Genomic DNA, 12106 nt, shown 5'->3' with positions numbered 1-12106 from the left:
GTGGGCTCTAGGGCACTCCTGCCTCTGTGGTCTCCTTCCTCCATAAAAACACATTTAAATATAATGTAATTATAGTGCAATGAGATGAGTATAATTATCAGGGAATTCTAGGAGCACATAGCTGGGAGGTCCAGCAAAGACCTCCAGGAGGGCAAGATGTTTAAGTGAGAGAAACCCTAAGGACAAGCTTTAAGAGTGGCTGAAAGACAGGGAAGAGGGTTCCAGGTAGGTGGAACAGCTTGTTCAAAGGCCTGGAAGTGAGAGATCTATTACAATTGGATGAAAGAGAGAGAGAGAGACAAAAAGGGGAGAAAGGATGAGCTATGAAGTTAGAGAGGAAGGTGGGGGTCAAACTGCAGAAGGCCCTGTATTAAGGAGTCTGGCTTTATCCTAAAGATAATAAGAAGTCATTTAAAAGCTTCTATGTTAGGAATCAATGGGATCAGGTTTGCATTTTGGATATTCATTCAAGCTACATTGCAGCCCATGGACTGGGGAAGGTGTGATGGATATTCTGGGGGTCCACCAGGCCCCCTCTTCAGGGCCAATGTACCCATCCCCAGCTTTTGGAAATATTGGCTTTTGAAGGCTCACAGCTGAGTCCTTCAATGAGAATTGCCCTCAGCCACAGGGAACTGCCTTTCCCAAGGGCAGATACTCTCCTAGAGAGCACGCATGGCCATGAGATACAAAGGCCCAGCTACCTTATCTCAATCAGGGACAATCTCAGCTCCTAAGCTCCCTGAAGGATTGGCTGAGGCCTCTGTTGTAACCGTGTTGCTGGTCACTTTGCCTAATCCTACTCTGTTAGTTTCCTACTGCTGCATAACACATTACCACAAACTTAGTGGCTTAAAAAAATACACATTTATCATCTCACAATGTCTGTGGGTCAGGAGTCTGGACACAGCTTAACTGGGTCCTCTGCTCAGGGTGCAATCAAAGTGTTGGCCAGATTGCCTTCTCATCTGGAGACTTGACTGGGGAAAAATCTGCTTCCAAGCTCACTCCAGTTGTTGAAAGAATTCATTTCCTTGTGGTCATAGGACCACAGCTTCCTGCTGGCTGTTGGTTGGAAGTTGTCTTCAGTACCAAGTGGCCACAAGCAATTCCTAGAGGCTGCTCACAGTTTCTTTCATGTGAGCTTTCCCAACATGGCCATTAACTTAATCAAGCCAGCAAGGAGAGTCTCTAGAACAAGTCTGCCAGCAAGACAGACTCAGACATCACATAAAGTAATTGCAGGAGTCACATCTCATCACCTTTGCTGTATTCTATTCATTAAAAGCAAGTCACAAGTCCCATTCTCACTCAAGGAGACGGGATTACATGAAAGCATGAACATCAGGAGACAGCAGACACATTCGAGTCTGCCTGCCACACTCGCCTTCCTCACTTCTTACAGGTATAACTCCTGAGAGCACTCCCCAATAAACTTCTGCATGCAACTATCCATCTTAGAGTCTGTATCCAGGGAGCAAGACTGTAGGCAGAGAAGTGAGTTAGAGACTGTTGCTGTAACATCAACTATGGGTGATAGCAGTGAGAGATTGAGCAGCAAATTTTCTTTCTACTAATAAATGTATAATTATTATTAGAATTTAGAATGATACATGGCCTATCTGGAAGTAAAATCAAGTCTAAAAACTATAAGATGTCTTTAAGCAAGGATACGCACAACAAAAATAATTCATTTCTAGGGCTGCTGAGCAGATTAAACGTAACTAATAAAAATTAGCCTTACTATGTTCCATAGTGTGAAAATAAATCTCAGACCACAATTAGTCATATAATCAAAAAGAGATGATTAGCACTTTATTAAATTAGCATAGATTGTACTTTTACAAATTGCAGAAATAGTCAAAAAATAGAGCTGTCTTATTAGAGACAAAATCAGAAAATATATAAGCAACTGTTGGTATGATAACAGGATCAAATTCCACCTTGTGTATCAACCCTCCCATTTCTACTCATTCCATTTACAATAATGACTTTTTATTCTTGTTTACTTAGTCATATACAGAGTGATATAAACGATATTCAAAAAGGATCCATTTTCAATGATTTCTTCACCATAGTATAGGTATTCTCCACTGGAAAAATATTTTTCTTAGGTCTTCAAAATGTGAAATATATATAGTGGCCTGACCTTATTTCTAGAAATGCTTAAATACAAAAGCATTTTTAAATGAATAACTACAAACACCACATGACTAAATTTATACACTGTGTTGTCAGAGAAATATATTAGAATATTTTGAGTAGCCAACAGTTTATGATTCCAGTGGTCTTCATGGGTAGAACTGATTGCTTTTCACTTTCATGCACAATCAAAATTTCTTACAAAAGAAGAATAGTGAAACAAAACATATAATCTGCCCTTGATAATTTGTGGTGCTCAGCAGTTGCACAGAAAAAAGTGTTGAGTTTCTTGAGGAAGCAGACAGCAGCCCTTCAGAGTGGGGTGAGCCGCTCATCCTCTGTCATGAAGGCATCGTTAATGTGCCCTCCCTTCACGTCCAGGGGATCACAGGGGATGCCATTTTCAATTGTGATTGTGTTTTCACACTTATCTTCAGTGTCATCCACTTCAGATGGTCCTTTGTTCTTCCTAAATGCACATAAAAAGAATGATTGGTATCTAGCAGGAGAAAGCATGGTCTTCTGTACAAACATGGAGAGCAGGAAACGGAAGGGGAACCTTAGAATGATGAAATAATTGATGACATTGTGTATTTTCAAACAAATTTCAAAGATCATAAAGAGCTGATAAGGTGAAAAGATGCTATCAAGATAAGAAGTCTGCCTGGGTGATATAAACATATTGATCAGAACAAGTGGGTCTTATTTGGAATACTAAAATGAATATATATGAATATGTATATGAATGAGTATATATGCTTATTTATATGACTGAATATGTTTGTATACACACAATATACACATATACATTCACAGACAGAAATTGCACGAAGGAATGTGAGGAAATGTATAGTAAACTGCAAGTTAAAAAATTTAGCTCTACGAGAACAACTTGATAAAAATTGAATTTAAAAAAGCAATAAATTCCTCTCACAGGATTTGACAAATTAGTGGTCTGCAAATGCTGAGTGAAAACCAAATTGAAATGAGGTATCAAGAAGCAAACTCACATTACTTTGTAGAAAGGAAGTAACCATTATAAATTGCAGATATCACTGCTTGGCTCTACTCATTACAAAACAGTTGCATTCATTTGTAAGTCGGGTTTTTGGAATCAGAAAACATTTTACTAACTACAACTCATAGCTATAATTCCAGGTCATTCCAAAAAACTCTATATGACAGGATAAATTTTTGAGTTTCTCTTCCTCAGACCGTTTGTATACCCTGCTACCCTAACCCAAGTGGTAACCAGACCCTTAGTATCTCCTTTGAGAGTGGAAAGCTGTAGCCTTGAATTCAAGGGTCTTTTGTGAAAGACCAAGACACTCAGCCAATTATGTTTGATTTCATGGAGGTAGGGGGAGAAAAGAGTAGTGCCTAAAGACGCCCAAGGATGATGCCCCAGTGATGACCGAGACAGAGTTTCCCATTAGTCCTACATGAGAGTCCATTTTAATGTGCTTTAAAGAATATGGTGGAGGAAGAGAGAGAAAAGAGAGAGCTTTTGTTTACAAAAGAATGACAACTAACATAGAAGGAGTAACAGAAATAGAAAACCACCACTACAGTAACAATTGATTCTGATGAGGCTCATCAATGGATGCTAAACCATTGAGTGAGAGATGGTTAGGGAACAGGATATTCACATGGTCTCAATATATCACTCCCACAAGCAATGTACTAACTATAAAGAGACACTTGTATTTTGTAAATGGAGAAATTTGGTGAACATCACCAACAATGAGACAAGCTGACAAGTGCCTCCAGATGTGATGCACTGCACTGATAAGATTTTATATATATATAATTTATTTATTTACTTATTTGTTTACAAAATTCTATGTTCTGTGTTCCTACCCCCCACCAAATTTTTGTGACCTGAATCTCCCCAGAGGAACTAATCAGACAAACCCAAATTTAAAGATATTTTGTAAAACAGCTGATCTGGACTCAGCACAGAGTAGGTACTCAACTAATTTGCTTAGAGTTGGATGGACACATACATGTATGGCTGGTTAGCTAGTTAGACAGATAGATGGATGAATGGATCGATGAATGTAGATCAATGGCTGGCTGGTTGGATGATAAATTAATGGATGGATGGGTGGTAGTTGGGTAATTGAACAAACAATTGGATGGATGGATGGACAGACAGACTAATGCTGTAGGCAAAGTTACTTAGACAGTAGCCCAAGGTAGATCTTGAATGGGATCCACCACAAGAAAGGGAGGGAGGGAAGGAAGGAAGGAGGGAAAGAAGGAGGGAAGGAAGGAGGGAGGGAAGGAGGGAAGGAAGGAAGGAAGGAAGGAAGGAAGGATGGGGGGAGGGAGGGAGGGAGGAAGGAAATATACACATGTGATATTTCTTGTATCGTTATGTTTTCAAATGGATGGAGGGAAATATTCATTTTCCTACCTTAGGAATTAGGAGTTAGTATAGATTTTGTCAGACTTTGCTGATAGTTTATTAGATAATTTCAAATAGCCAGATTTCAAAAAGAAAGGTAAAGTAGCATTCCAATACTGCAGATTCCACTGTCATCACTTGAAAGTATTTTGCCATTGTATATGCCACTGTCAAATGTCACAATGTGTCACTACAGGCCCAATGCTGGGTTAGAAGTAAGGAGTTAAAGTCCCAGAGACCTAGGAAAGGATAGGCTGCTGTGTTTTTCCATCCTCAGGGTGAAGACACTGCACTGGCCATTCCAAGCAACAGCAATCAGCGACCAGCGCAGGATGGGGTGGGCATAGAGTTCCATGTGATGAGAAGGTCCTCCAGCTGGGTGAAATCACCAACCAGAGAACTAGAATACTTTGGTCCCTCCTCCTGTGGACAGGAGTATCGTAACTTTCCATGTCCTCCAGAAAGCATAAGCGATTGACATTCTATAACCATCAATCACATCACTTCCATTCATAGTATCCAAATTCATTCAATAACCATATTTTGAGTGCCTATCATGTGTTGGCAGAGGCACATTCTTTGTTCTAAAGTGAAAAGCGGGCCGGCCCAGTGGCGCAGCGGTTAAGTGTGCACGCTCTGCTGCAGCGGCCCGGGGTTCGCCGGTTTGGATCCCGGGCGCGCACCAACGCACTGCTTGGCAAACCATGCTTTGAGGGCATCCCATATAAAGTGGAGGAAAATGGGCACGGATGTTAGCTCAGGGCCAGTCTTCCTCAGCAAAAAAAGAGGAGGATTGGCAGATGTTAGCACAGGGCTGATCTCCTCTCACACACACACACAAAAAAAGTGAAAAGAAAGGACTCAATAAAAGGGAAAAATTCCAAATTTCCCACATCCTCCTTCCTCCCATTTTTTATGGATTATAAAAGAGAGGAGCGATGTTTTAGAAGGGATGAAACCCTAGTAACAAATGCATATTTATAAATTATCATCAAAAAATGCCTAGCTCGTGCAATTTTCCCCCAAATCAGTCCTCACTGGGCTTAGAGTGAATATTAATTCTCCATAACAATAAATAGATTTTAAACAGTCAAATCTTACCCTGAAATTTGTGTATGTAAGTATGAAACCCATATTACAAAAATCTTAGTGGATGGAGCATTCTGAAGTAGGTGGCAATGCAACAGTAGCGTTAGAAATAACGGTTGTCAGTGTTTATTTGACAGTTTCTTCAGCTAAAAAAGTGTTTTTATGAGTTAGAAAAAACATTGCAGAGAACTGGACACATGCAGCTCACTGCAAGGAATCTTGCCTCTCCCTCCCCAACCACAAAGGAAAAATAATCCATCAGGTATCACAAAGGAATGGGAAGAACTAAAAAGGAAGATGCAAACGGATGAGGACAAGTTTCCCTTCTTTAGTAGAAGCATTTCTCAACCAAAAAGATTCTGAGCGAAGTCACTGTGGAAATTCATCAAACCGAGCTGTGTCCGTGGCAAATTAGGCACATATTGCTCTTTTGTGACCTTAGATCCAGTTATTCAGAGTCTTGGGCTTCACAAACTGCCGTGTCAGTAACTTGCTGGCTGGTGGACATGATGAGCCACTCAAAGGTTATCTAACAGTAACACAGCGCTTTGTCACATCTCATAGTGTGTACTGTAATAAACTGATTCACTGCCTGTGCATTGCTCTTACTAAGAATAATAAAACTTAACTCTCTTTCTGGATCATTCTGATTTGATGTTCTGCTAAAAACATGAATTCTTTTTCCTGAATAATAAAAGTGAGGCTTAATGACTTCCGGTGTTGCTGTAATGTCAGCTGGTCCAGGAAGATGATAAAACAAAACAAAAAAAATCACGTGACTAAATTACCTGAAACTAGCTCCTAGGAGCCTTGAGAGTGCATATCTCTCATAAATCTAGAGAGAAGAGGGACAAGGAAAGGACAAAAAAGTATCAGGTGGCCCTCGGAGCTAGGGAGTGTTGAGGAACAGGGTTTGCTCAAGATAAAGCAGTGGCGCCTAAAAACAGAGAAAGTATTTCTGTCTCCTTTCAAACAAGGTAGGGCTGAAGAGCCAAGGTCCAAGAATAGCCAGAAAAACAACAAAGCACAGACAAATATGATTTTAGAACAGGACAGAATCAATTATTGGGGAAATAGGACTGTCCTCGTAACCAGTACGGGTGATTCCTGGGGAAAATATCAGTGTTACTGGAATGATTTCAGCGGGCATTGCAGCACACTGAGACTGGTAGGCTTTGCGATCAAGCCCACCTGGTTTTAAATACTGGTACCACTACTTTCTAATCATGTGACTGTAGGCAGGTGGCTTTTTATCTGCCATGTGATAGCAATAATAATAATAATCAGTATCTATTACACGGCAGAAACCAGACTAAGTGCTTTGCATATATCATCTCATTTAATTCCCATTGCAATATTACGTAGATTTTATTATTATCCTTGTTTTTCAAACAAAGGAGCTGAGACTCAAATACATAGAGCAACTTGTCTTTCAGAATGGAACAAAATTGGTGAAAAGAGTAGACCTAGAACTCTATTTAATCTCCCCAGGCTTCACTCAAAACATATACTTGATTCCTATTGAGCATGTACATTTAAGAACAGCAAAGAAAAACAATTATTAGCTCTAACATTTCTGATTTTATTTACACTTTTATTTTCAAGACTACTCATTTAATTAAGGCTTTATAACAATGTGAAGTTTCAGTATACAAAAATGTTGGCTGAGTGTGTGAAAAGCAAGATTTGTAGAAATCCAAAGGCACTTCTGTTTACTATTGACCTTACGGGAATAGAAATATAACCAGAAATAAACCAAGTGAATTTACTAATGACTCTACTCAACTGTGAGCATTAGCTAGGTTTCTATGTCCTGAGTCCTTGACCTGGCTTTATTATCAACTACGAGATTATAATCTCCTTTAGTCAAGGACCATCATGTTATCTATGTTTGTCTCTTCCACGGTATGTACTATAGCTCCTATCACAGGATGGATGGTCAATAAAGGAATAAGATATTTTTACCTCTGAGTCTTGGTTTTTGGAGAGACGGATTTAGGTCATTGTTAAGGTCCCTTCCTAAGTTCCCAACATTATAACAGTCTATTTATATATGGTATTTGTAAATCAATTCTACTATGTACATTCAAGTCTGAAATTGTGTTGTATCTGTGACTCTCCTTTTACGGCACCAAGTGCAAGGTTACATAGAATCAGCACTTTGTAACTGCTTTTTGATGGTAATGCTAGTAACTTACATTGATATAACACTTTCCAGTGTATAAAGCACTTGTGCGTATTCTCTAATTTTGTCTTCTCATCATCATAACTATTTAAGAAAATATTGTTATCCTCATTTTCCATATGTAACCTGCTCAAGGTCACTCAGCTACTAAAAGCCTGGGCCTGAGACTGGAAACCAAAACCAAGAGTATTGATCCAGTGCTCTTTCTACTAAAACACACATCACATCATCAATTTCATCACCATTACCGTTATCACATCACCCTCACCATTATAACCATGATTATCCTTGTCATCATCCACCATCACTGTCACCATTATCACTACCATCACCATCATTGTCATCACCATCATCATAAAGCTGACCAGAGAACTAAAACATCTACTTCCAGGCTGGGGCTAGACACACATTTAGTACAGACATTATTGTGAAGTATATGCAGTTCATCTTAGTTGGCTTCCAATCTACCCAAATTGTTGCCCAAAAGTTAAAAAAAAAAATCACTTTTCCATCTTTTTCCCTTCAACAAATCTCTCATTTCCACAAACTGCTATTCTCGACTAGATGATAATAGAGAAGCAACCTCCTCAAACTATTTCACAAGGAGATGGCAGCGGCAATGGTGTGCTGAAGCTGGCTGGTACAGGCTTGCAAGAGGTGACCGTTAAACATTCAGAAATTTCATACTTGATAGGAAATCGGCAAATGCTACAAATCAGGGTATTTTTTTTTTTAGAGAGCTGGTTAACCAGTTCATCACTATTATAGTAAACAGTAGACCTAATAAGATCATTTGCCTTTTAAAATAGGTGTTTGTTGACTAATAAAATCCCAAGTAATGAGCCATTGGACTGGAAAATTTTCTACAATTTGGTGGCGATAACTGGATAGAAAAGAGATCCTTTTCGAGCATCCCTTAATCACAGAAATGGGTTAAGCTGATCTTGGATAATAATAATTACTGCTGATTTAGTGCATACTATATCCTAGGTACTTTATACACATTTATCTCATCCAATCCTCATGGAAGCCCTGTGAGATATTATCTCCCTATTACAGATGGAGAAACGGACTCATGGAAATTAGATGACCCAACCAAGGTCATTCAGCTAAAGGGTATAGCTGGTATTTGAGGTCACCTAGTTTGGGCTCCAATGACTGCATACTTCCCACCCATGGCTCTGAATAACTGATGTAACGCTGTTATTGACACAGCTAACAGAATTGTTAAACTTTTACTTGAGAAATTTCCTCAACAGTAAGTTTAAATATATCTTCAATGACACTGGCACTCTTCTCCATAGAAGCAGAATGGTGACTTAGATGACCCTGTAGTCCCTCCTGATCTTCTAAGTTTAAGGTTTCATATCATGCAAACTATGTTCATTATTATCTAATGTATGGATTGGATTGTTGAACAAATCTTTGTCTTGCTCAAGTCTAAAGGCTTTGGGGGCAACTCCTACATTTTCTATGATTAGAAAGGGCTTTCATTACAATTATCAGGCCTCTCCCCACTTCAAACTGCACCCTCTCCTCACCTTTGAAGCAATACTTTGCCCAAGAAAAACCCACCACAGATTGTATCAAACTTAAAACACAACAACTCAATTTATCTTCAGAAGGTTGTCATAATTGTCCTGACTGTATTTGCTAATTATTGATGCCCTCCAGGTTCACACAAGAGATTTGTCCATCTGTTTTCCTAGTTTGAACATGAAATGAATATGTGAAGGCAAGGTTATGACAGCAGCCTCACTCCTCCCAGGCAACAGATTATGATGCTATACACTCAATTATTATATTACTGCAGAAACTACTCAGAAGGAAAGAGATAGCTGATCCCAGCACAAACCAGTTGAAAGACCAGCAAATGGCAGGATAATAAAATAATAGTAAGAGCTAATACTTATCGAGCACTCACTGTTTGCCAGGTACCACTCTAAGCACTCTACTGTATTAGCTCTTTTTATCCCACCAAGTTAATTATTTCCAGGATACCTCACTGTCGCTCTAGCAAAGTTATCTATGCACAGACAGCAAAGAAAAAATTAACGAACTTGACTCTAGCACCACAAACCATATTCTCCTCAGCTTGGTTTCTCTGACTCATTGCCTGTGCTTCCTGATATCCATACAGTTAAAGGATTATATACAAGAGCAGAATCTAGGAGATAAATGCTTTGAATCTAAGCAGTCTATCTCCAGAGCCCATTCTTCTAACTCCTACACTATCTGGTACTAGTGACAAAATTGGGAACCAAGGAGATGAAGTGAATTCACAAAGGTTACAATCATTAGAAACAACAGAATCATAGCATTTTAGGATTACTACAAAACTTAAAAATATTAAACATAAGTATTCAAATACTGCAAGAGAATATTTCTTAATATTCTAAAAAAAAAATTAACAACTTGTACCAAGTCTCTTTGCAATACATTTCAAGTCAAGATCAAGAAAATCAAGCAAGTACAACTTGATCTTAATCTTTGACTTTAATTCAGGGGCTAGACATAAATCATATTTATTCTATAGCATTTCACTTATCATTTGTGAAAAAAATTACAAAGCCCCAAATTTCAAATAACTACCTTCTGCTAGTAACTAGGGTGAAACATATGGAAAGTAGTAAACCTCAGGAGAAACATTTAACTGAACACACACTTGGCCAAACACATTCCCATATGTTCCATGTGGGCACCAACCCTTTTGAAAACCAATGTATGGCACTGTGATTACCACTTATCTCTTCCTTTCTTCCGAGAATTCCTCTTCCTCGGTATCAGAAGGGAAGATTTAGAAGATCAAAGTGTCTAGTGAAGAGTTGAGGACTCTTTCTACTTCCCCTCTGGATCAGAGGTACTTGTAAACAAAATTATTTTCTCCTTTCATTGTGCTGAGAAATCCTGTCTTTTCTTCTGCTGCCCCACTATCTTAGTAACTCTCCCACTGGTCTGAAATTCTCTCTTAAAGTAAGATCAATAATTTAGACAGCAAAGTTTGCAAGTGCCCCAGAATCCAGGTAAATGAACTTGAGGAATGGGAATCTCTATGTAAGTAGTTAAATTGGAAGCTTTCAGACTAAGTGAATTAGAATAACCTGGACATTCATTAAAATGCATCCCCTTCAGAAATTCTAATTTAGTGGATAGGGCAAAGGAACCAACATTTTAAATAAGTGTTCCAACTGACTCTGATGTGGGGAGTTGATTCAAAGGCCGCTTTGAGGAATGCAATTCTATATAATATCATAGGCACTAGAGGGATGAGCGTCCATTAAAGGGAAGGAAGTATAAAACAGCACAAAAGTATCTGGGACAAGACGGCAACTGCAGGCACTGGGCCAAGAAGAGGCAGGCCAAGGTGGGAAGGCACAGAAAGAACTGTGGAACTGCTAACATTTGGAGGGGGATGGCTACCAAAGATTAACTCTGCCTGCCCAAAAAGTCAGCTTAACTCTGTACATCCAGTTTACAAAATCATAACACAGGTATTAAAATCAACTCTAGATATGAAACATTCATATGGTGTAGAAGAGAGAGAAAGATAGTAATGGAAGGACCCATAGTTAAGTAAGGGATATTAGACTCGAAAAAGTCTCTAAAAACAAGAGCATAAGTGATAATTTGAAAATCACCAATTTTTTCAAAGTTTCAGATTTAAGGCATTATCTTCAGCTAGGGAAAAAATCCTCTCCTTATTTTTCCAAGTCATGAGTAAATAGGAAAATGCTCTTTAAATCACTCCCTTTAAATATCTTACCTTCTACGTTGCCGGATTCCTGATAAAATCAATAGCATAATTGCAACTACGACGACACAAAAGATCACACCAAATATAATAATCCAGATGGGCACAGATGCGTCAGTGTGGGGCTTTAGAGTGGAAGGAATTTTTAAAAATTCCAGAGTCTGGTCATCCAAAGAGAAGGCATTGTTGATCCGGTTCCTATTCATTCTAAAATACAATGATGTTTAAAAACAAACAAGACAGAAAAAACATTAGAAACAGAAGGTACAGCCCTATCTCTCCATGATTATAACTATCTCTATAAACAGAGCATCCCCCTAGCAGGAGACTTCAGGTTGAATAGACAGTTTGATGAGGGCAATCACACTGTGGTTTTCTTTTCATAAGTTGTAGTGCTGGCTTCCAGAGAGATGCTCATCTATGCACTACTGCGTTCCATTGTTGTGAATGTCCTAGAAGTAACCAGAAGTCCTGAGCTTTGAGCTCTGCCCACCATGTTTTATCTCCTGAGAGGTAGCATCTAGATTAA

At 38.9% G+C, this 12106-nt stretch overlaps 1 protein-coding gene across 1 annotated transcript in view; it reads right to left on the bottom strand.

The window, feature by feature from the left end:
* Positions 1-1785: 1785 nt before the first annotated feature.
* CLTRN (collectrin, amino acid transport regulator) overlaps positions 1786-12106 on the bottom strand; it is a 33295-nt gene continuing 22974 nt past the window's right edge. Inside the window, exons 5-6 of the mRNA XM_004435150.3 lie at positions 11590-11784; positions 1786-2611 (exon numbers count right to left, since the gene is read on the bottom strand). Of these exons, the coding sequence (XP_004435207.1) occupies positions 2455-2611; positions 11590-11784 (352 nt within the window). The 3' untranslated portion in view covers positions 1786-2454. The remainder of the gene's footprint in view (positions 2612-11589; positions 11785-12106) is intronic.

This window comes from Ceratotherium simum, chromosome X, assembly GCF_057802395.1.
Source record: "Ceratotherium simum simum isolate JZ-2026a chromosome X, ASM5780239v1, whole genome shotgun sequence".
Classification (NCBI taxonomy): domain Eukaryota; kingdom Metazoa; phylum Chordata; class Mammalia; order Perissodactyla; family Rhinocerotidae; genus Ceratotherium; species Ceratotherium simum.
The sequence above is the reverse complement of the archived record's forward strand: the minus strand, read 5'-3'. Positions and strand labels throughout refer to the sequence as shown.